The sequence below is a fragment of the Amblyomma maculatum genome, chromosome 6 (genome assembly GCF_055883805.1).
Source record: "Amblyomma maculatum isolate TAMU_Amacu chromosome 6, ASM5588380v1, whole genome shotgun sequence".
In the NCBI taxonomy this organism is placed as follows: domain Eukaryota; kingdom Metazoa; phylum Arthropoda; class Arachnida; order Ixodida; family Ixodidae; genus Amblyomma; species Amblyomma maculatum.
In genome coordinates this window covers 17,388,704-17,414,329 of record NC_139349.1, presented here as the reverse complement: position 1 = coordinate 17,414,329, position 25,626 = coordinate 17,388,704, and the positions used below count along the sequence as shown (strand labels likewise).

General features: G+C 44.6%; 1 protein-coding gene across 3 annotated transcripts in view; it reads left to right on the top strand.

The window, feature by feature from the left end:
- Positions 1 to 25,626, top strand: part of LOC146185173 (neural cell adhesion molecule 2-like) — a 484,255-nt gene that overhangs the window by 412,754 nt on the left and 45,875 nt on the right. For all 3 annotated transcript variants that reach the window (XM_084606154.1, XM_084606156.1, XM_084606155.1), the window contains 5 exons: positions 10,660 to 11,010; positions 14,201 to 14,317; positions 16,506 to 16,709; positions 17,067 to 17,342; positions 23,300 to 23,590. In XM_084606154.1, the coding sequence (XP_084462280.1) occupies positions 10,660 to 11,010; positions 14,201 to 14,317; positions 16,506 to 16,709; positions 17,067 to 17,342; positions 23,300 to 23,590 (1,239 nt within the window). The remainder of the gene's footprint in view (positions 1 to 10,659; positions 11,011 to 14,200; positions 14,318 to 16,505; positions 16,710 to 17,066; positions 17,343 to 23,299; positions 23,591 to 25,626) is intronic.

The window sequence follows — 25,626 nt, the reverse complement described above, 5'->3', positions numbered from 1 at the left end:
GCGTGTATGTTCTTTTGAGCGTAGCTCCATCAGCGTTGTCTGAGGGACACCGGGACTATCCGGTCATTCAAATAAATACATAAATTTCGGCTTTAGTCTGAGTCATAAAATCAACGCCGCACTGACGCCGACAGCGTAGCAAACACCATATTCCATTCCACATCTCCGCACGATGCGGAAAGGACTCTCCGCTCATCACTAGGGCGCGCGCCTCGGCGCTCAACAAAATTTGAGCTGTCGTAGCATTGCACCGTTTTCAAATAACCCGACCGCCTGAGCAAACTTTGACCTTCGAGATCCCTCTTCAGGTTTAGCGAAAAAACCTGAACTTCATACCCGGGCCGAACGTGACTTGAGTACTTCAGCACGCTTCCGCTGTCGTGTTTTCGAGGCTGGCCAGCGCCCGGCGCTACAGTTCTCTCCCTTCTGTCCAAGAGAGCGAAGGGGTGCCAAGCGCCAATCCTTTTGATCTCGGAATTGACCAGAGGTTGAAGCGGAACCGGCATTCTAGACCCTCTCCTTTTGTGCAGGAACTCCTTCCTTGTCCCCCTCGAAGAACGCACGCACATTCAGCTGCCTCGCCGCAGCGAATGCAGAGATGCAAGCGAGCAAATGAAGGAAACGAAGGCGGGCTGCCTGCGGTGAAAGCGCCCTGCGCCTAGCGGCCAATTAGCGGCGCCGGAGCTGCCCCGCGGCCAAGGCGGATACGTCGCTCTCATTGTAATTGCTGCTGGCGGGGGCAGCGCTCGTGCACTTTGTTTACAGGGAAAGTGAAGGAGTTTCCGCGAAAGAGAAAATTACCGAGTTGAAACGTTCGCCGCTTTGCCCATTTGCCATTCCTTTCCTCTATAGTGGCCTGCTTGCTTTCTTTTCGATCCTAGAGCTGTACTAAGGAGCTGTACTAAGAGAGTATCAATGCCTTTGCATTGATCCTCGGCGCGGCATTCTTCGCAAAACACGCTAGCTGTGAGGAAAAGCCTTAACTGAGTAACATGTATTTCACCTAATTCGAATGACACACTACGACGGGCAGATGGCCGATATTGTCCTCCTGGCTTGTATAGTGTGTGCCTGGACTGAAATTTATCATGCACACTTCTCTGCATATATGTCGGGGAACGCAATCCGCCCTAGGCTAGGTTTGCAGCGTCTGCGCGTGGAGGAAGTTCCTGAAAGCAAGATGTGTACTTAACGAAGCGCCAAGAGCATTAAAAGTGAACAAATTTACTTGAAAATTAATAATTAGGATGCGCTGCAGCGATACAGTTTAGAAATAACTGCTTACACAAAATCAGGGCATCTGATGCACACGAACATTCCAGTGAAACGCACGCAAACCAAAAAGAGCTCTGCTGAGGTTTCCCCGTCTTTCAAACGCAGAGATGCGCAGAAGCATGGAAACTGGAAAAAAGTGACAGTATAGTGACATCAGAAGCATGCAAAGGAAGGTAACCAAAACACAATCAGGTTTGAAGAAAGACTAACCAATCAAGAAGACGCACACAGGAAAAAACAGCCTCTTTCTTTCTGCGTCTGTTTTTTTTTCCTGTCTGTATCTTCTTGGCTGGTTAGTCTTTCTTTATGCAATGCAGCAACTTGCCCAACGAGGTGTTGTACACAATTAGGTTAGACATACATCATTAGAAAGAGCTTCTCTCATTCCTGGGGTAACCACTGTTGACCGAAACACGATTAGGTTGTATTTCCTTTGACGTCATAGGTTAAACAGAGCTTGTCTCGTTTTTTGATTAATCGCAGCGACCGTGGTGGCAAATAGAGATGAGAGGTGAAGGGGGTAACAATGTTGCAATCATCCGAGGTGGCGACGTACATCACCGTTCTGAATACGGCCTGCTTTGAGAGCAAGGCCATTTTACGCCATTTTTTTCGTCCTCTCGAACTATGAAAAAAAAATAACATTAAAAAGAAAAAGAGAGGGAGCCCGGACCAGCAAAAGTTTTACCAGGCTTAAAACCATTTAAAAATAAATAAAAAAGAGCAGAAGCTCGAGATAAAAAAAAAAAAACACTTTTTTTTTTAAAATGAAAGAAGGTGTTTAAAAAAAAAAAACGAGGTCCTTTTCACAAAGTGGTCCACGCTGACTTGAGAAGAATAGAAGGGAAAACCCGGAAGGTAGCATCCAGACCTGCAAATCAAACAAAAACAGGAACCAGAACCAGAAAAGAAGGAAACGGAAACAAAACAACAGTCATACAAAATGACAAATAACATACGGAGAGAGAGGCAGACGCACAAAACCCAAAGCATAAAAAAAAAAAGGGCGACTGAGGTAGAATAGTAAACAGGACAGTCCCCACCAAAAGAATAAAAGTCGGGTGAATAATAGAGAATTGCAGTCTCCAAGGGATTGTAATTGTTGGTCCACAAATTCACAAAGAGAGAAAAAATCCTAATTTTAGGAGCAGAGCAAGACCAGATACCATTCACAACACGAACCACAAATAACGCTGATCAGTAACGAAATGCACTATCAGCTAGAAACTAACCACAACGCCCATTGCCCCTCAGTCTCCGAAGTTTATGCAGAACGTCTCAATACTCTCAGGATGAAAAATATTTGAGGATCCTCGCACGTATTCTAAGTTTGTGAGTCATAGAGAAAATAGCGCTGCATGGAGGCAGCCGGAGGCTGGGCGGACGCGTACTGAGTGCCTACGCAAATGCATGCCTCAAAATGGGCGCTCATTTCCTACTTTCGAAGACACGTTCCTTTCCAAGGCCTATCGCGCTGACGGGTTTTCTGCCTTTTAAGAAGTTAAAAGCCCGTAATAAATAGGGATTAACTCATATCGCCTGGTGGATACTTTTTCTGTGCAGTGTTTAGAAATCCCTTCGAGCATACTATTTTTGTTTTGAATGTTGTAATTGTGAAGTGGTGGAGCTCGGTAACATAAGTGCGCATTAAAACATAAGAATGTGAACCGAACGCTAAAGTGTTGTTCTTCACATGTTAGGTTGTCTTCCCCAGTGTTATTTGATTCGTCAAGTATAAACAGTGTTCCCGAGAAAGCAGTCGTCAATGCGGCGGCCTTATGTTTAGTTACTTGCGTCTATTTAGACATTAGGCTAGTCGTGAAAAAACAAGATCAGGTGTGTAAAATGTGACCTTGTGAAAGGGACCACTAATGCCGCTTATCGATTATAAGCTTCTGGATTGCTATTGCATATCAGACATACGTTATGTTGAAATAACTCGAAATGTGACGTCATTCAGTGAAGTAGATGGGTTTAATACGAATTCTTTTTCGTTTCTTTTGATAATGTCTTGCTGCTCTGGCAACTTCTTATTGCTACGTCAGAAGAGTGCATCAGCCCGATCTTTTGGGAGATAGGCTTGTTTGTCGCTTCTGTCATGATATCGCTTAAGAAACCGAGGTCGACAATCTTGTGAGGTTGAAAGGCCACCACTCTCGGAGTGGTGGCCTTTCAACCAATTCATTCCATATGTGAAAATTTCTATTTTCTATGCCCGCATCCGCTTAAGCCCGTCGTGAAAAGCGTGGCAGGGGCGTTGCGTCGCAGGCCACCATGGCCTTGCTCACTGTTCCGTCAGTTGAATGTTTAAAACAGATAACAGCACAAGGTGGTAAAAAAAAAAAGAAATAAAGGACACCTGCGGCATGAAATCACTAAATTCCGCTGCAAGCAGTAAAAAACGATGCAGGTGTCAGGCGACACGGCCTGGCGCTGTGTGGCCCGCGGGTCTCGTGAAATCATGAGATCACATGACATGGCCGATTCGGGAAGAGCTGCCAACTCGAATAGCTTTTATTTATTTTTATTTGTTTTTAAGCCTGGCAAAGCTTTTGCTGGTCCGGGTCCCTCTTCTTCTTCTTTTTTTTTTTTTTCAGCTCGAGAGGACGAATGAATGGTGTTAAAGCTCGAATAGCTCCATGCGATCGAATCGAAGGGCGAGATTAGAATCGAACCTGGGACTCTTGTCGATTTGCTGACGCTACCCCTAAGCCAGGCAGGCACGTTTGTTAGGCTTGATTAAAGTTAAGATGGAACTTTATATTGTTATAGGGGAGGTATCGGGCTGTCTTACACATAATGCTGAAGCTTACAACTGTAAGCCAATGGATTTCTTCGAGATTGAGGCAGAAACTGGGGGATTTGTAATAAAGCGTGTATTAAAGCGCATGCACTTCAGCAGGGACGCGAACGTCATTAACACTGCTGAGTGATTCCCTCAATGCAAATATTTGAATGCTCATATTGTGTGTAAGCGCCTAATTCGTAGCAATTAATCATCGATAACGAGTCACGACAAAACTTCCTTCGATGGCAACTTCCATTCGCAAAAACTTTCCTAACTTCTTAAGTGCGATCGTAAGAAATATGCCTTAGTGTTCCGCCCCTTTTCAATGCCGAATAAGTATACACAAGCGCAAATATTCAGGCTTTCTTTTTATCCAGCGTCAAAAGTTCTGCGCAGCCTCTGATCAGCCCTGGTAAAATCGAGCGACCTTCTTTCGATCGATTTCATCAGCGTCACCGGTGTGAAAAATTCCCACAGACGACGGTAAATAATCGTTAGTCGTGCAGGCGTTGTTGCTGATATGATGTCACCGGTGCGTGAGATAAAGCATCTGGGGACCAGCGTAACGCCTGTAAACGTCACGTCTGCCTACTGCGACCGATCCTTAACCGCACATACGGAAAACTATACGCTGTTGTTACCTCTTCTGCGAAGTAACAAGTATATGAATTACTTGCACGTGAGGAAATACTGGTAGTTCGGTCTGCCACAAAAGGACGGATCGTAGCGAGCAATGTAATCTCTCTGAGGAGTATGGGCCCTCGTGACGTCACGCGAGCATTTCCTTATCGCGCTAACTGCCGATGAGAGGAGTTTTTTATCTCGATTTCGATCGCATTTCTAAAATATACGGTGTGTCCAGGGCATTTTAAGTTGTGTAATCGAAACACAGAATCTTGTACTCTTTACCCATGTAAAATGATTATAAATTTACGCTCGGAATTTGCCTAGGTTTCTGTATAACGCTAGATCGAGTTAACCAGTGCTTATCGCTAATGGTGCAGAATTCGTAGACCGTCGCTTGATCTGCTGCAGTCGTACCTCTTCTAACCATGTCTACTTGTAGCAATCAGTAAAACAACATAACAGCATGCCCTTCTATCTCTATTTTACAAATTAATCCATGTCAATCATCCACCGTTATCGCACCTGCAACGAACTTCTTATTCGTCAATCAGATCCCACACTAACTACAGTTTTACACGCATTTATGGCAGTCATCATCATCATCAGCCTGACTATACACACTGCAGGGCGAAGGCCTCTCCCATATTTCTACATTTAACCCGGTTCTGAGCTAGCTGCATCCACTCGACCCCTGCGAACTTCTTAACTTCATCCGCCCACCTAACTTTCTGCCGCCCCCTGCTACGCTTTCCTTCCTTTGAAATCCAGTTTGTTACCCTAAGCGACCATCGGTTATCCTCTCTTCGCACTACATGTCCTGCCCATGCCCATTTCTTATTCCTAATTTCCACTAGAATGTCGGTAACTTGAGTTATTTCTCTGACCCACTCTGCACGCTATCTCTTAATGTTACCCCTACCATGGCAGTACTCATGACCTTAACTTTCTTGCGCTCCCACGTGTTATGCGCCTGTGGAACGACCATCCAAACCACATCGTCTCTCAGCGCAATCGTAAAATTTTCCAAGATCATCTATTCAAATACTTTATCGACAATTGCACTTAAGGCGTTCCCACCTGTATCAGAAGTCATGACTTTGGTTTCACTTTATTTTTCTCCTTCTTATCACATGTGGTTGCTATGTATTACTCTTTCTATTCCCCTACTTTTTATGTATGTCTTTTATTTAATTATTTTGTTCATTTTGCGTTTTTCTTTTGCGTGGTTGTTATATTTACAATGATTGCTTAATATATTTTTGTATTTAACACTGTTCATTGCTGCAATATTTTGCAGTTTGTTTAGGCACTTTTGTATGCATATTTCTTCTGTACCCCCCTTACACAATACCTCCCTGGAGGCCTGTAAGGCATTGTAAATAAAATAAATAAAAAATAAGTCAACACATTGATAGAATAAAACTCGTGTTTCCAAAGGCAGTATCCTTGGGCTGGTTTTGTTGTACAGAAATGATATTGTCGTAACAATCAAGAGTTGTCGCTTTGAAATCTACGCAGATGATTGTACCACACTTATTGCAGGACGATATATTATACATACACTTCGTGAAGCAAGTTTAGGTTGTCGCAAAATAAAAAGAAAGCAATCTCATGATTAGCGAAATAAAAGCAAATTGCACCTTTTCTACAGCTCGAGGCACATGCGTCAAGGTGGCACACACTGTTAGATAAGGGCCATTTAGTATATCTCGTGGAATACATATAAAAGCACTTGGAGGGATCTTTTCAGTCGAGCTGACTGGAAACACACGCTCAGAGGTTGTACGCACTTTAAGGAGGTGCTGCCACTCATTTCCATCCGGCATTATAAGACTTCCTCATAACTCCTTAATGCATTCGCAGCTTGATTACTGCTCACTGGGAACATGACCTCAAGAACCCTACATTAAAAAAAAAGAAATCAAAGTAATGAGAGTAGTTGAAAATCTTTGTTATCTGAAACACACTCCAGCACGTTTTCTAAAAAAAAAAAAAAAAAAAAAAAAAAAAAAAAAAAGCAATGTGATAAAATCTACTATTAATAGGCGACCAATCGGTAGAATATTAAATACATTCTTAAACAGGGTCAATTTTGTGAGCGAGCACAATGCGTACCCCTATCGCCATCAGCTGTCATGGCACATTCCTTTCTTTCACTTATACTACGGCGCACGCATTATCCGAAAAAATTAACCAATTTCGCTCGGAAGACTTGGATGTCAAAACACTTAAAAACTGTGCGTTGCTCTTCGCCTTTGTGACAGTAGATGAATGCGAATAAGGCTTTGATTGTATGTATGTAGGTTTTTGGCATGTTTCTGTCTGCAAGTCAAACTTCTGCTGTGAGCAGCGACGAGTATGCAGTGTTGGAATGTGCGTTATTTCGCAAGTAATCTATGTCGCTCTGATACTTAGTAAAGAAGGTAACTTCACTCTTTGTACAGAAACATGCTATTTTGTCTGAAGGAATATATTCAGAAATAGGCAAGCTTTTACTGTGGTCGTTATGGTTCGGAAAGAGGTGGGGGGCTGCAGCGTCATCGGTATGTATTAAAAGGGTTTTTTCTACATGCTCGAGTTTTGATTAATTCTAAAGAAACTACATACGTCGAGCAACCCTCCATTGGACATTTTAAACGAACAGCGACCACATCAACTGTGTCTAGCAATAAAATATTAATCTCTAACTATCCCACAAATATCTCAATAGGCCCCTATGTATCTTCCGCTCGAATCTGATCTGGGTGCTGGCTTTATTCGCTTTTACCGGTACAGGCAGACGTTATTTCAGAGCACTGTATTCTAATTTCTCTTTATATTCAAAGCATAATGCACATGTCACAGCCATGTGTGTGTAATAAAACTCAAATTGTGCCCCAGCTGAAAAGTTTGAATGTGCATAAAAACACTGAGGTGCGTGCGCAACGTGACCCTGAACTGATCAGATTTTATCAGCGCGCAATGGGCAGACAAGCTTCAGCTTTTACCAAAGCGGCAAAACTGAAAATTCGCTGTGCTTAAACTCAGCTCAACAATAGAGATGACAAAAGGGCTCAGAATTTGAGATGAGCTATTCTCTATTGACGGTGCATGTTCTAGAACCCATTGTGCAAATATATGATGTCTATAACAAAGACAGGAGTCACATCGCATTCAAATATACCACATTTTCTTTCTTAGCATATAGCGTTTTTTCATGCGCCGCTGCAGTGAGGAGAAGCGTATCCTAATTCCACGGTTTTACAAGTAACCTGAACTTCGTATGGGCGATTCGATAAATGAAACACTGCACCGCATTCAAAATAAGCATACATCGCCATGTTATTGCCTCCATTTTCGCTCGTGGCTGTATTAGCGGCGCTTCCTTACTGCCAAAACCGGAAACAGCGGAGTTCATTTGCTCAGGCTGCTTTGCGACTGCATCGTACTGCCGAGCGGTTATTTGGCAACGTAAATCCCTATATACACAGTGATGTGCATCGCGAATTGACAGGAGTCTGTGAATGTGTTGTACTCCTTGCAACAATTTCTTTGTTTGAAATGATTTTAACGTCGTTACTACTGTAGATATGGCTCGTTCTAATGCCCCTTAGTGATGTCGTAAAAAAATATGTCACGAAAACAGGGTGCTTGGAGGCTTGCCCTGCGCCATTTTGTGCCGCCATATTTTACCAGTAATCGCGTAGTTCTTTTTTATCTTTCTAGCATGCATATCGATCTCAGAAAGGCAACTGGCTCCACCGCTAATATTAAACAATTGATATTTCCCAGCTAGTAGAGATTACCCGAAGACCTCCATTACGGATTCCCTCACAGTCTGAACTATTCACCATGTCAGTGTGACATGCTATGATAAATCGATCAAAATATAGATTTTTGTATTCTCATACTAAACATAGCTCCCCCCCCCCCCCCCCCCCCCCTTCCCTTTGTGAAGACCAGACCTTCGTAGCGGCCACAGCGTCGTAGCGGCCAAAACAATTTAAAAATCGTACCGAAAACCAAGTTTTGCGGTATTTAACTTTCGGCGGTTTGTTTACATGGTATTTATCTTCATTGTGTTTTGCTTGTATCGTATGTAGTATTTTTAATAAATATGACGAAGTCATAAAGATATTTTTTTTTTCGTAATTTTTTATACGGCGTAATTGCAAATTTTTCTCTCAGAATGTTGTTACAGTGCATAGAAGCCTAGTACTGTGTGTGTGTGTGTGTGTGTGTGTGTGTGTGTGTGTGTGTGTGTGTGTGTGTGTGTGTGTGTGTGTGTGTGTGTGTGTGTGTGTGTGTGTGTGTGTGTGTGTGTGTGTGTGTGTGTGTGTGTGTGTGTGTGTGTGTGTGTGTGTGTGTGTGTGTGTGTGTGTGTGTGTGTGTGTGTGTGTGTGTGTGTGTGTGTGTGTGTGTGTGTGTGTGTGTGTGTGTGTGTGTGTGTGTGTGTGTGTGTGTGTGTGTGTGTGTGTGTGTGTGTGTGTGTGTGTGTGTGTGTGTGTGTGTGTGTGTGTGTGTGTGTGTGTGTGTGTGTGTGTGTGTGTGTGTGTGTGTGTGTGTGTGTGTGTGTGTGTGTGTGTGTGTGTGTGTGTGTGATCACTTTCTACGAGGGTTATTTTTGAACATTACTGTCCTAAATATAGTGATTTATGACGGTTCGAGCGCGTACAAAGTGGACGACGAAGAGGCATTCCTGCGGCAACGAGCTAGTGCTGATGTCTGAAGAATGATCTGGTTACAACAATGCGCACCGTAAAGACCTACTGATACAAGAACAGCATGCTGACTGTTGTTCTAAAGGCAGTCAGGCTATTGAATTAGGCTTTATCATCCCGGATCTTTCTAAAGCCTCCATGACCTGACACAGAACAGCAGCGAATCATTTTAACAGATAATATGGTGTCGCTTGCCTCAAGCATCGTTTGTTAAAACTCACGCAATGAAAAATGCCGCTTCCCATGATATGACATAATATAATTATGCCAACAAAGCATTAATTGCCGTTACAAACATTTTCATCCAGCCGGATATATTCTGTGAAGTTTGCTTAAACCACCTTGACAAGGAGCGTGTTGAAAGGCTTCAAGGTTCGAAAGTACTCAAAAAGCAAAGACGCGCGAAGAAAGTGGCAAGTGCTACGGGTAAGGTGCCAAGAAAGCGCCAAAGCCCACGCGTTCAGCTAATGCATTCGAAAATATTGCAGTGCAGGTGAAAAAATAAATTAGGCAGCCTCAAAACAAGAATTTAGAAAATTCTCTAACTTGTAGTATCTTTGTAGCATATTTTCCTCAATAGCCGTTGCTCCGATTACGGTGATAATTTTATACGTCATACTCAAATCTCTTTTAAGTAACTTGAACCTAAAATATTTGACAACTCCTATAGTAACAAGTCTGGAAAAAGACACAATATTTAATGTCTTTTTCACATTTATCACCAATGGAGGACAATTATTCTTTTCTTCTAAAGTAGAAGCATGAATTTTTTCGGCTCAGGCTGTAAAATAAGTGAGCAAAGATTTTATTGGGCTACTACTTATCATTGTCTAATTTTAGAAAAGCAAAATTTTAACTTTAACCCTTTCGTTCAGGTGCAGTCCCTATCACTCATTAGATGAAAAAAAGAAAAGGTGGAGGTGTGAACAATTCGAATTGGGATCAAACTAATATTTAGCGAACGGAACAAACATCACATTAATATATGCAGCAGATTTAGTGACATAAAGCGTAAACTATGGTGATTCATTTAGGGTATCATACCTCTCAATCCCGCAAACAAAACTGTATTAAACTTTAAACAATTTGAAAGTGAACAGTGCTTACACATTCTGGATTTTTAATAACTGGGCTTAATCAGCCTGGCCACAGTCCTCTCCGCAAAACATGCTGTAGAGCGTTCATGCATCCAAGCAAGCTCTGAACGTTGTTTCGTTTTGCTCATCCGTTGCTCAGAAGTGTCAAGAAGTGTCCTTTTGTCTCTTACAGAGGAGCCGCGCGTGCACGTGGTAGGAGTATTGGGCGAAAAGGTGGCACTGCCGTGTGACATGACGCCCAACACGACGGACGACGAGGTTTCGCTGGTGTTGTGGTACAAGGACGACTCGACCACGCCCATCTACTCGTGTGACGCGCGCCGCAGTCGACTAGCGCAGGCGCACCACGCACCCGCCGACTGGCTGGGGCACCGCGCCTACCTGCGTCTCGAGCCGGGCGCCGAACAGCAGGCCGCGCTCGAGCTCTACCCCGTGCACGAGGAGGACGAGGGGCTCTACCGTTGCCGGGTGGACTTCCGCAAGGCGCGCACGCGCAACTACGAGGTCCTGCTCAAAGTCATCTGTAAGTGTTCATCTACCCCTGGTGCGCAAGCCTCCTCGGTCATCGACCGCCGTAGGCTGTGTTTGAAGATATTAGGGCAATAACTTTAAAAGTCCTGGTCATCGAAAATCCGGCGTTGGCGTTGTGAGCGAAAAATTACGAGCATCACGTTGGCAGGCAGTAGCTGGCAGCTGGCATGGCCGAGCACTAACTGGACGTAGCCTGAGATTACCTGACATTACTCGGGCCTCTTCTTTCATATGGGAGAGTGATATCAGAATCATCCTGTCATGAACATTATATTCACGTTACCGCTAGGCCAAGCAGGCACGTTCCTACGGATTGGTTAAAGCTGGGCTTTGTATGTAGGGTGGTTTTCTGCGCTATCGCGTCATACCCTTAAAGGCCTAGATAAGTTTCTTCCGTAATTTTCGGCGCTCCTAAGCATCGTGGACTTGAAGGGAAAATGACTGAAAATTGGCGTGACCTGTACCTATACAGTACCACATTGTTACTGCGAAAATATCACTCTCATCGCGATCGGATGTTTTATAATCTAGATCAGACCAAAACACGAAACGCAGGTGTCGCGTTCACTTCTGGAACTCACAAGTGTTGGCGTCGACAGTAATTTTCGGGCTTGGCTTCCTAGGACTGTTCTCCACTGACATTCGCTTCAAAACGGAGTAAACTCGTCCTTTTCGGTGAGGCCGTCAAGAGTTTTAGTACGTTTGCGGAAAGATTTTAAAATACAGTTTACTACAACGAATCAATCTTTTGCCGCCTGTGAAATGCAGCAATGTTCAGAAGGAGTAGGAGAATCAATTTTATTGAGAACAGCAACGGGATCGAGCTGCTGTCAGTGCACATGCGGACCTAGCCATAATAATAATACGAAGCACGTCTCGGCGACGGAAAAACTTTTGCCACACGTTAACTACTGAATATTAGGAATTATACATAATTGAGTACATGCCGCTACTGCTCTTGTGCATGCAAGCAAGTGACCATCATGTCTTCTTTGCTGAACACGTGAGAAAATTTCAAAAAGCGAGACGGGTGCTCCGTAACATTTTGGCCGCAAAAACAATTCAAGTGATTGAACAAGGCCTGTGTTTGACTTTAATGATAATAGCGCCATCGTAATGCCCCTCGCAATCACGTGAACTGTAAAGGTCGTTGCAGCCTGATAAGTGCATCCGTGTTTGCTTTGCAGTTTACTAACGGCTGGCGATCAAACTGCGCGCGCCACTTTACGGGCTGTCAGCACGGTTTACGAAAACCTTACATATGTCAAGAATGCCAACAGTCACTGTAGCCTAGGAAAGTATATGTATTTCTAATTTGTGCTGCTGATCAGTAGGTAATAAAAAAACAAAGCAAATTTTATCTGGAATAGAATTGTCAAGAAAGCAGCAAACATAGATGAAAGCGGCATACAGCGACGGGCTGAGGGTATACGATCTGTACACACTACCGCCGAGCGGGGCGCGTGCGGTGCTCTACAAACTGAGACGATAGTTCAATGTCCTGCTTTGGAGGGTATTTGCATTACATGTAATCCAGTCTTGAAACGTTCGTCGGCGCCACCCTTCTGGTGAATCTCTGCTGAGAATTTTCCAGGATAACTTCCAGGCAATATGAACAATCTCGAAAATTAAGTATTAGAAACCGGCCGCCATAGCTAAGCTGGCATATCACTGCGTGCGACATGCCCTGGTTCGGCATTCGCATCCATTCTAGCTGCATATGGTTTAGTTTGTTTAACTTCCTAGTTATCTTTCACGTAGAAAATGCTTACGCTATCAATTAGCCCCTAACACCAAACCTAACAAGTACATTTATATAAAAGCAGTCCCATATTTATTCCTCATACATTTACTTCGTGCTCCTATACGAACGTTTCAATTTCGTATTGTTATCTGCTAAAAGGGATATAGAAGACGACTGCAGCGTGACTTCCGTGTGGCCATATATACAATAAATCAGCAGACCAACTTGGTCGAGATGTCGTGTTGACGTACGTGGCTAAATGACACGCTGTTATCCTTTCTGAGATTGCTGTGTGTGTGTGTGTGTTTTTTTTTTGTAATGCTTTTACATTCGTTGAGCACCTCTGTTCGTTAATGGTCGTGCCTTTTACTATTGGACGTGATCACAACTTTTGTTGTTCCGAGGCACTATTCCTAGGCTCCAATTTAGTTAGTTCTAATGAGATGTAGACAGTCTGTCTCAGCTTTAGCTGAGAAAACAGTAGCATCCACATTAGAGAAACTTGCCAAGTTGAAATAAAAGGAGTCATGATTGTGGCGGCACCATTGCACTTTCCTTTATGTTGGTCGTATTAAACGCGTATAAAACATGAACGCATAATAAGGTTATATCGTTTTACCGTTTTATCAGCAGTCAGGAAGCACTAACACGACTACCAATTTAGAAACGTATCACCGTGGCCATTTTGCTTGGCATAAGAGTAGCCATCATTTGCGGTGTAGACGTAGCACGCCAAAGGGAAATAGCAGTCACTGCAGGCGAAACACGAGGAACTGCTATCCTTACTTTCGATTATAGTGTTGAGTAACAGCACTGTTGCGTGAAGCATGGTAGTCAGCGCGAGAATTATTTTCCCCATTTTCTTCCCTATTAGTCTTCATTTGTGAAATTATCGGATTCAATACATTTTTCGCATATGCGTAACTCAGCGAAAAATCTCGTCCATTTTGCAATTCCTCTTTTTTACCTTTGGGAGTTGGACACAATGTAATGCACTTGTACCCTGGGAACTATACTTTTTTTTTTATCAAGGATGATTTTGGGTACTTTCGAAATTACGAAATAAACTAGCCCTTACCCTGCAAGAGGACTATTTGCTGAAAGGTCAAACCTAAGGCAAAATTGTGAGGCCGGCACCTTCCAAAACCAATTCAGTTTTCATATATGCTTTTCATCTCTCAGTAAGAACACAAAAGCAACGGTTGCGAGCATTAAGGATGCATTCGCCTCGAAAACCTCCACAGGCTTAGCCTTCGGAATGCTGCAACGTCCCATTCCAACCATTTTCCACCTTTCTTTTTGCTCTCATTTTAAGGGGTGCACCAGTTGTGACATTCTACGTTTTCGTTCTGGAGGGAAATCCAGGGGCGCTTATTCAATGCGTTCGAAAGCCCAGCCTTATTTAGGAAGTAATGTTTCCTGTTGTCGCCTACCGCAGTGCCCCCCAACGAGCCCATCATAACCGACCAGAACGGGGAGATCCTCCCGAGTAAGAGCATCATCGGACCGTACAACGAGGGAGACCGCTTGCTGCTGGTTTGCCAAGTCGAAGGGGGTAAGTAACTCTGCCATGAGCGTTCAGGGTAGCAGATGCAATCCGTGCACACTGAAGTCTAAGCAGCTCTAGTAAACAGCACATATCGGCAATGTCTAAAAACGAGCCTATCCGCGTACTTTATGTATGCGTTTTTTATTTTGAGATAAATGCTAATAATAGCATTAGGGGAAAAATCAAGAACTCGCACTTGCGAATTCCGTTTTAAAGCTACGGAATTATTCATTATAATTGATATATGTATTATTCATGATTGATATTATCATGCCTAATTTCTCCGCCGAGAGCACCGTAGAATCTACACTGCGGAAATACGAAACCCTGAGAGTTGCTTGCGCACATGGTGCACCACGTTTGCTCTCATTATTATTGTCAACTGAATGCACCTCCATTGTCATTGCTAATGCCATAATTTTCATCATCACTAATTGCAGTGTCATTGTCATCGCTACTATAATCCTCAGGGCAGACATGGAGAATTATGCCGTGTATTTCACCGTCCTGGACGTGGCGCAGTGGCTCTGCGCGGCGATCTGCCATGCGGCTCTTCCACGGGCTAAACAGCCTCATGAGCACAAAAAGACCACATGGAACCTCAGACGCTTGCACTGTAGACAAAAATCTTATACGTTTGGTTTGCTGATATAACGCCCCAAAGCGATTCAGGCCATGAGAGATGCCAAAAAAATCCTATAGTATATGGCGTACTATCATTGTCCATTTTGCGAGTTCGTTGGAGAATATCCACCACGGTCATCGAGTCATCGAAGTGTCTGTTCAGAGGAGAATGTGCTTTGGTACGAGGGGTATATCCTGCGCATGCAGGATCGACCTCCTTCCTGGCAACCTTTAACCAATGCATATATATGTCTCCCAGAATTTTGATGTGTGAGCAAAGTGAGAGCCTAATGCTGGTGCTAATCTGTATAGCAGCTTGCGGGATGCGGTCTGGTTAAATTGGGCTTGAAGTACTTCCATTCAATATAAAAAAAACAAAAAACAAAAAAAGTCTCGGGCGTGGGGAAGTTGGTTAAAGCACTCGACTGGGGATCCGAGATATGGAAGTTCGAGTCGCGGCTGAGGCAGGATTTGTTTATTTACTTTTAACTACCATCCTCATGGCAAGAATTATGATACGCTTTTCATAATTCTGGGCGTGGCGTAGTCGACTAAAGTGCTTGGCTGGAGATTAGAAGGATAGAGGTTCGATTCCAGGTGGAGACGGGGTTTTCATTTTCTGATGACGCTAGTTTTGGTTCCCAGTGATGACGTCATTTGATTGACAGCTATAGTGTGAGCAAACGGACGCCGACAGTATGAGACAGTAAATGCAGCCCCCCCACTCCCCCTGGCATTTACAATTTATGTACTGTTAATACACAGAGCGACTGCAGATTACGACGCACTTCAGTGGAGACTAGATCTCAAATAATAGGTGAGCAAAATCAGCTAATGTATAGTGATATACATTCGTCGATCGCTCAACAGCAGCAAGGCAGTTTTATCATGTGTATATTTTAAGTTAGCGTACATTTAAAACGGAGCTTTCTAACGGTATTTACTTCTGTAATTGATGCATCTGAGGACTGCATAATCGCAATTGCGATGGCTCTTGAGTTTTAACGACATGTGAAGTGAAATATAGTATTCGATGCAGATAGCTTAAATTTTCTTCATGAGATAGGGAGATTACATCACAGTTTCTCAGCTTTATTTCAGCACTGGTCTAAATATAATACCCAAACCTATTTATTGATGGCATGCGATATTTTGAAAGAGATATATGCATTTGAAAACTGCCCTGTCCAAGCCACTGCACTTAGCATCATAAGCAATTATCAATTGAAACTGCTGGACATAGTACAAATTGCAGGTCGTGCGTGAAATAGCAAAGTTGCAAGATGCTAACCGTTTTAGAAGAAGAATTATCATTATTGTTTAATCGACAGAGCTTGTGACAAAATGACGTACGGTATCGCAAATAGATGAAATTGTCTGTAAGTATAAAATCGATTGCTGTATTGCACCTACGTATTTATTTATTGTAAATTGTGTTCTTCCAGTGAATAACTGAAATTGTGGTTATCACTACTTCATTGCTGCATTCAGGTAAACCAGCTCGTGAAAATGTGAAAGCTGCACCCGCTAACTGAGATTTGCAAGCAACCGCTGCCGCTGCGTATTGCAGGCAGTCCTCCGCCGGTGGTCACGTGGTGGCGAGAGTCGTTTCTTCTGGACGACCAGTACAACGTGACCTCTCAGGGGATCTCGAGGAACGAGCTGCTGCTGCCCTCGCTGGGACGCAACGACCTCATGGCCACCTTCACCTGCTTGGCCACCAACAACAACATCTCCTTCCCGGTCTCCGCCAGCGTAACCGTCGATCTCAACTGTGAGCTACCATTTCGAAGCTATTGTTTTTTCATTCTTTAATTCTTTTTCCCCGCCTATTACGCCAGAATCATCTCGGTGCCTCACAGGGATTGGCAGTTTAGCAAAGCGCATTATAGCGATAGTCAGAATATCACGCAAACGCTTATGATGTATATATAGTTTTAGTTTTTATTTTTGTTTTTCTCTGGTAAGCGTTTTAGTATTCTTCGATGCATCTTTCACTGTATGGCGTGGGACATTGTGTATACAGCGTTTTACGTGATTAGAGGCCTTTGTGTGTAGGACTAAGGCCCATTTTTACGTGAAATTTGTGCGCGATAGCTTAAATACTCGGCCTCCTGCTCCTGCTTTGCAGTCCGTCCGCTGTCGGTGTGGATCGAGGGCGAGCCAAGGCCGCTGTCGGCGGGCAAGCCCGTGACGCTACGTTGCCGCTCTGCGGGTTCAAGACCGCCGGCCGTAGTCGAGTGGTGGAAGGCTGGCGTACGCATGAACGCCTCGCAGGCTAACGGCACCAGCTCGCTCACCTTCGTGCCCGTGAGCGAAGACTCTGGCAAGCAGCTGTCCTGCCGCGCCGAAAACCCCCTCATCGCCGGCAGTGCCATCGAGGACGGGTGGAAACTCGAAGTTCACTGTGAGTGTGCCTGCTTTCCACTTTAGCGCCAGGACAGTTTTTCTGGACCGGCAGAACTTCTCCGCGTACTTACTAACTGAAACGTGCACTGTCAGAGCTCACGGATACGTTTCGGAGCACGATGACATGACCAACGTCTCTGTCCTGTCTGTTCCTGTGATCTGCGACTTTGTTCCTTGCGATATGCCTAAATCATATCATTATTGACCTTGTCTTAAAAGCTTGTTTGCACCGAACAGATAGCATAATCAATTAAGAAAAAATAAGTATTTTGGCAGAGAAATCAAAAGACAAAAAATAATTTTATTTAAAAAAATTTAAACTGTCATCTGGCTCATCCGCAAACTGAGAAGTTTTTCCTTAACGTATTTCCTTCTTGACAGCATTAAGGCATGGTAACGCAACGAAAAACTGCACCGCACAAAATGAAACCAATTCTTATTTATTGACAGTAACAAAAACTCGACATGTGCAAAATGCCAGCCGACACTGTTTTATTTGACTAAGTTAGATTAATGTCTTATCGGAACCTCAGTGGTTCTTAGACATTGGGGCTGCTCTGTCGCCGGCTAGCGCTTCTTGCATACTTCGAGAACTAGACTTGTTAGATGACACAGACGCACACACAAAAACTGACCAATCCGCAGGACATCAGCGTCTGCATGATGCCGGTCCTCATTATTCGACTCATTTTGTGACGTCACAAAGCCACACGCCATGACAGTATTGGCAGACGCTGCCAACTCGTGTTTCACAATTGATATGGTGAAGTAAGATAAGTAAGAAGCCTTCCAGGACTCTTGCCTCCCGTTTTAGACACACTGCCCTGTGGCACACAGGCACGTTTATACGCTTAGTTAAAGCGACGCTCTGTGACGGTCATTCATGATACGTTTTCGTTTTTTTTTTTATTTTAATAAATAATAAATAAAATATTATTTTAATTGGTTCACAGGAAGGAAAAGGCGCAGTATCTAACACACTTGCTCTGTGGACACCTGAACGCGCAGTAAGAGAAGGCAGGAAGGTGGGAATGACAGTAGAAAGAGAGAAGGGAGAGCCATAGTGGACGGCTACCGAGTAACTTCGGCCGTCTGCGGATCTTTACCGTGCGCTGATATCGCACAGGAAACGGACGCCACTTCGTTTCGCCTCCATCGAAACGCAGCCGCCGCGGTCGGGATCGAACCCGGGAACTGCGGCACAGTAGTTGGGCGTCTTACCCCTGCACCACCACGGCGGGGCTCATGATACAATACAGTGAATTTTAAGTCTGATATGGTTCTTCCCGGAAAGTGGAGAGAAGGAACGATGATATTTAAAACGACGACATTTGATGAAGGCTGAGAGATAACTGATGTTTATACACATGACTTTACAATATATACAGCACGGTTGGGTAAAACATGGATCTGGCTAGCTCGTCATAGCCAAAGATGGCGGGTTAAGCCATGGCACAGAACTGGTCGTGCTCAGCACTTACTACTGGGCTCTCGTGTCCAGTTTTAATGCCTCGGGGTTTTGTCCACACCCTAATCGTATCCAATAGGAGCAAGCATGACCATGATTTATTATTTGCTACCTATCACACCCCTTTTGACTTTGCTGGTACTAATGACTCTCTCCCTAGACACATATGAAACCAAAAAGAGCAACAAAACAGTCTAAACATGCGAAGAGCAGTGACACACGCGACCACCACTAGCGTGCACAATCCCAGGCGCTGAGCCACAACCTCAACCTACACACAGGACCCTTTTTTGCAGAGAGAGGGAAAAACAAACAACCACAAGAACGCAACGTTTCATGTCGCCCCGTGTCGCCTCGCGTCCGCATCGCGCCCGGTTATTTCAATGCCACGGTGGTAAATTATTTGTGGCTAATTTGGCGTTGTCGTCTTGTCGCATCCTTCCCGCACGTACTTCTTGGTGACATGCGCCACAATATGTGGTCATCGTCTTGGCCTACTGTTTCTCTCAAAATGTGCACCTTCGTCCTTGCGAGCGCGTTATTTTGGCTGAAGCGGCAACGGACCCCTTTCAAGCAGATGCTTCTCTGTTTTGCCATGCCCGGGCCTCGTCGTTCTAACCTCGACTCACCAGTCGTTACACCCTCTTACGCCTGTGATTCCAACGGACTCCGTATACATGCCATTCACCTTGCACCGCGCGAATACTCCAGTGCCGACAAGGCCCTTTGTATACTATGAATACGCCAGGAACCAGTGCGAACGAAAGGTTAACACTGGACAGCGTTCGCCACATGACTGCTTGACTACACCGACCCTTACAGGCGGCATACCTCTCGATCTTGTTTACGAGCGTGCCTTTGGCAGGTGCTATTGGACAGGGGACATGGAGGACCACCGATTGATTGGCGGTTTCTGTGGCGTCACCTTCCAATAGCGACTTGTATTTTTGTTTACTTACAGTAAACGTGCGTATGACGTCATTGGTGACATTCTCCGCGGCAGTTGTTGTGGGCTTAAATACAATGACGGCTAGAAGACAGCAACAAAGTTAACTAGACCGACCGTGTGCCAAGTTAATCTACAAGAAAAGTGACATGCAACACTGGCACACAAAATTGTCTACCGTCAGCAAAGATCTGACGATAATCTCTTGTGGGTAAACTGGAACAATTTATCGTATTAGTAATTTACTACCAATCGAATCAAGTTAAACCAAGTAAAACTAAGATGAACCAAGATAAAAGGAGCTTTCTCTCGACGATTTGGTTTAGCACCCTAAAATCTCTACTATTATTCCAATACACTCTAGCACAAATATCAAATATTGAAGCCACTAAAAAATTTCTGCTGTTTCCTGCTTTCTCTGACTCTTGGGAGCGCCGCATTAAGAATGGTGATTGTTCTTCACCCCAACTTTCACTTTTTGCCGACCCAGGTTGAGGTCTCCTTGTACGCCAATAGTTAAGGGAATAAAAAAAAGCACGGCCACTACAGTTCATTGTGCTTCCTTGTTATATATATATATATATATATATATATATATATATATATATATATATATATATATATATATATATATATATATATATATATATATATATATATCTGTGGCCTTGGACGCTTGTGCTCACCGATGGCGTTAGTCTAGCAGGTCGCCATGATATCGGTGGTGCTGTCTTCGTAAACGCTGAGTGCCGGCCGTGGTCCCGTATACTAGAATGTGCGGGGCCCTTGAGGGTTCCCTGTGCAATGATTCTGTACTGCTGTGCCTGACGAGTGAGAGGAACAGGTGAACCCGCGTCATCGATGGCCGCGTCCTCACGGGCACGAACGTCGGTGCACTGGGCTTTATCTTCGGGGCCCAGGCGCCGGCAGGCGTTCATTTCCGTTTATCGGCGTTCTCTTGTGCCGCTAAGAGCACTCCGCAAACAGAGAAAATGTCTTTCTTTCGGCAGAGAGTAGCTTTTTTTTTTTTTTTGTGCCCGCAGCTACTTTTACGGTTCTGTGTCATAACACAAAATCGTTCATACATCGTTCCACTTGACGACTGCACACGAACAAACTCTTGAAGTCATATTATGAACAGGCTCTTTCTTTCTTTAGAAGCCTACTCACGTCGCCTTGCGCGATATACCTGGCGGAGAGTCAGCGCGAAGCTTTGCAGCACTCACAGTAAATGTCACGTATCATTTCTGTTAATTTTTAGAAAAATAAACGCCACAAGGCGCAGTAGGTGAGAAACACATCGTAAAAGCAGAACATACCACCTGAAACATCTTTTGTAGAAACCGTTTCGGTCATGAATTGAAATAATGGCTTGCTAATAACGTTCAGTCACCCGCAACAACAGCAACAACAACAAAACTTTCATGCGAAAGTCCCCAACTCTTAAGGATGGAAGTTGTGCCACTAGTTTAGTGGTGTCTACTGTCATCACCCTGTCACGTTACTAAATAAACATTTCCGCTGTCAACACCACAACACGTGTGCGTTCCTTTCTTCAGCCACGAACGCATTTACTTGGGCCTACTGCTACCGAATTTCAAAACAAACAATACTGGGGCGCATCAGGATGAGGCTCAAGGAAATTGACACCTTGTTGCCTAATGCTTGTTACGGCTGCGAAAAAAAAAAAAGGACGTTGATGGAGGCGACACGTTTCCCCCGCTGTCGCGACTGTCTTCCTACGGATGCGATAGCGGACACCATCTCTTTCATTAGGTCACTCGCCCTTTCTTCCTTCGCAAGCTGAGCAATAATAACGCAAGCGGCGATGTCCTGACTAATCCGGACAAGGTATCATACCACAGCTTTTCATGCGTGGCCGGGAGCTCAAGCGTCGCCTCTTTCTTTGCCGACAGCATTCAGTCAACTCGATGCGTGCATAGACAACATCTGGATGACATCCTGAGGAAGATACAGGCGCGGAATGCCTACGCTTTCGTACATTTTCTCGCGCAGCTTCACAGGCCAGCGTTCTTATAGGTGGTAGGCCCCATCTTGCTTTTCCGTTAGCCGTAGAAATATACACATCAGTGTCCAGTTTGTGGGCTAATTGAACTATATTTTGATTGCATTACCAAGTGAGGACAAAATGAATGAGTGAACACTTCAGTTCCACTATATTTTTCTTAATTTTCGATATACATCGGCTGTCTCAAAGCGACTAAAATCACGCGGGCAAGATGTAGTTGTGTGAGCCACAGCCTCCCCTTCACAGAGTTAGTTGGAAATCAAAGGAAGATGTCATTGTCCTTTAGTGAACGTAACATCCATTACGATAATGATGATGATGATGAATAGGTGTATGCCATGTTAAAAAATACCGCACCTCTTGGGCGCACACGACCAAATCAAAACATACGTGAAAATGTGAATGACGTATCAATGAAGTAATCTATGCCTCCAGGCATGCCTGCTCAATGAATGACTCCCTGCAAACAATTTTTAAGAAAAATGCCGCAGATGTTTATTAGCTCCAGAAGCATTCTTCTCTTTCGTTTCGTACGCCCTGTACACATGATTTTGGGTCGCAGCTTTCAGGAAGACGGGCCATCTATTGCGCATGTATGTACTACGTGTAGGCTTATGTCTGTACGGAAATGTCCCTTTCCTTGAGAAGCCCCCGAGATAGATATCTTTCTAGAATGTGACTGTGTGAATGGAGGGTGCCGTAGTGTTCCACCCAGACTTGAGCGAAGAAAGTCATCTTTCATGATGCCCATTTCTGAGAGCCTGACTGTCTCTGGGCTCCGTACATCCGTCCGAATCGAGACCTCCATCCATAATGGCGGTCAGCAAGAGAAGAGTAGAGTACCTCATGCGAGAAGCCTTGAACTGAACCCGCCTGTGGAAGTACTGGCCGCACGTGCGCGGTGTGCGGGCTGGACACTAATGACAACGTCGGGCTCTCTACAAGAAGGCAATGAAGAAATGTTTGGGATGTTTTGCTTCTCTCCTTTAGACACAAGGAATTTATGTCGACTTTCATTTGACAAGAGTGATGCTCTGTGCCCAGCTCCCATGCATCAGGGGGCGTAGCACTACTCAAGTTTCTTTTTGCGCCGAAGACTGATATATGCTATTCTTCTTTGTACGTTGCTTTTGAAATGACTTTGCAGTTTTATTCATCAACCAGAAAATTAGAGCAAGTACTCATTACGGTCGATACTCGAAGTTCCTGAAGGAGATGAAGAGGAATAATCGTGTTTCGCGCACCAATGTACTTTTCTCTGTTTATGCTATCGCTTCGCGCTCCATGGAGAACGTTCGTGTAAGGCTCACACTAAATTCAGCTTGCATAGGCTTTTCCATTTAGGAATGAGTCCTTTTAAAACAAAGAATTTCTTTTAAGCTCAGTTCGATTACGGCGTTACAGCTTCCTCGAGCGAAGCGGACTGCTTGTATCCAGTGCTAAATATGGCGGCTCATATGGGGCGCGCAGCTCAGCACTCTGGGTTCATTTTTTGGCATTTTCACCACGCAGACGTGCCCCAGCTTAACCTTCGGCTAGGCAGCAAGCTGCGGCATCAGCACATCCAGGAGGGCAACGACGTATTTCTCGAATGTGACATCCGGGCCAGTCCGTGGGTGAGCGACATCGGCTGGCGCTTCGAGGGCCGAGACCTAGCCACCAACACGTCGGCTGGGCTCATTGTCAGCAACCAGTCACTCGTGCTGCAGAAGGTGGACCGGCACGCCCGTGGCCGCTACACCTGCACCGCCACCAACGCCGAAGGCATGGGCGAGAGCAACGCCGTCAACCTCAGAGTCCGATGTGAGCGGCACGTTTCTCTACATTTTACGTGTTGTCTTCTAATTGCATATACACGAAAAGAAATGTTAACACGTGACAGAAATGCCGGTGATTCTTATTGACGTGCTAGATTCCCAGCTTCAGTGCGGGTTCTACGCTCCTAACCTGAGTGAACAGACCAATGCTAGAGGGTATAAACAAAGCAAAAGGCAGAAAATATAAATAAATTTGCAAAACCTACCCTCTCAATAAAACCTTTCGATCTTCTAATTTGGTGTAGTTTTGTTTCCCTGTGCCGATCTGAAGCACAGGACACGTCAACTAACGCAAGTGCCGAAGTCTGCGGTCCTTGCTATGATTATTGGTCCTTTAATGTTATGTCCTCACGCATCATTCACCTCGATGAACCATGCACCGCATTAGCCGATGCTGTCAGGAAACGTGTCGTCGCCGTTGTTAGTAAATAAGCTGCACGGCTTCGTACCTTTGGCGCAGAGGTGATGATGGTGGTGCTAACAGTTAATATGATATTATATATACAGACAGATTTGCGATGTAGTGACCTGTCACACCCCGGTGGCTACACATCGATATACTTGGAAGGCAAAAAAAAAAAAAATCTTCGTGTTCTGTGCAACGTCAGTACAGCTTGAATAAACTTATTGTAAGAGCATTTCTTCACGGATGCGTCTCTCGTAACACATGTGTTTGCTTAAGAAGTTTAATCTTAAAACAGGGGGGTTTCGCAGCAGTACTTTAATTTTAATTGGCAGGGAAAGGGCAGCCAAACTCAACTGAAGCGCCGTGCTGAGCTCAAACGCTGTAGAACTGTCCCTGGCATTGCCGCTGTAGCGAAAAAAAAAATAAAGAGAACAGAAAACATAAAATAAAAAGAAGCAGAAAGAAAAGGGGCAGCACCCAGGCTCCGTCTTTAAATGTGTGACTCGACAGCAGCAAATTGCTCCCGTCTGCGACATCCCTAGCCGATCCTCATTCTCGTAAACCACTCGGCTGCTCGCTTAACAACCAATCCTTCTTTTGCGCCCCTATTGTCTCAAGCATAGTGTGGTAGCTCAAAGTTACTATACTGAGTGAAAGACCACTTGGCATAGATACAAAGCCCCGTTTTATGCGCCGTACAGATCTGCCTGCTTCGCTTAGGAGTATCCTGTCTGACTCGGTGTCCGACGATCATGGATATAGGATTCCCATACCACTCACCCATCTCCCAGTATCTACCTGATATGGCAGCTCATGCAAACTCGCTCGTATTATGTGACGTCACGCAACCCGTCGAACAATCAGCGCAAAGCTATATGCCACCTGCGAGCTCGGCATGCTCGTGATTTTACGCTAGGGGCGACGACACCGGTGGCAACGCCGACTCCTGTTTTTCTTTCTTTGTTTTTTCTGAACGGGCCCCTTGAACTCTTTCACGCTGAAATTGACCGAACGAAAACATGCCAAAATGACCGTTTACGGCTTTTCACCTGGCAGCTCTACTGAATGCCGTAAATCTAGTTTTAAAAAATAAGCAAAAATCACGAAGCAGAAACCAGAAAACCGCATCACCGGGCGCCTGAGAAATGACACTTGTCGGAAAACAAAAACAAAAACTTACGCACACAAAAAACAAATATTAAGTGGGGGATTCCCGTTGGAAAATTTATCGCCCGCGACTGCGCAAAGGGCGAAGGATCAAAGGCAAGCAAGCCCTGCGGGGCACATAAAGCTTGCATGAGGGCTCACTGCCCGCGCCGCTGTGATTGCGTGTCCACGTCTGGCGACTCTCTTTTGTTCTCCGCTGGTGACTGTCATCTTTGCTGTCGACCCGCCCGCCCTTGAACTCGGCCCTGCAACGAATGCGATTCAGAATGGACACGCGGGCTTTTCATCATCGGGCCGCCGTTGCGCAACATTTCTTCGGAGCGCCTGCATAATGCAATTTTTTTCATAGAAACTGATGACTCAGATGCAGTTAGTATGTTCGTCTGATGTATCATATTAGCAATGTTGAGCAGAAGGAATATATTTTGAGTCACTGACGCTACTGTTAC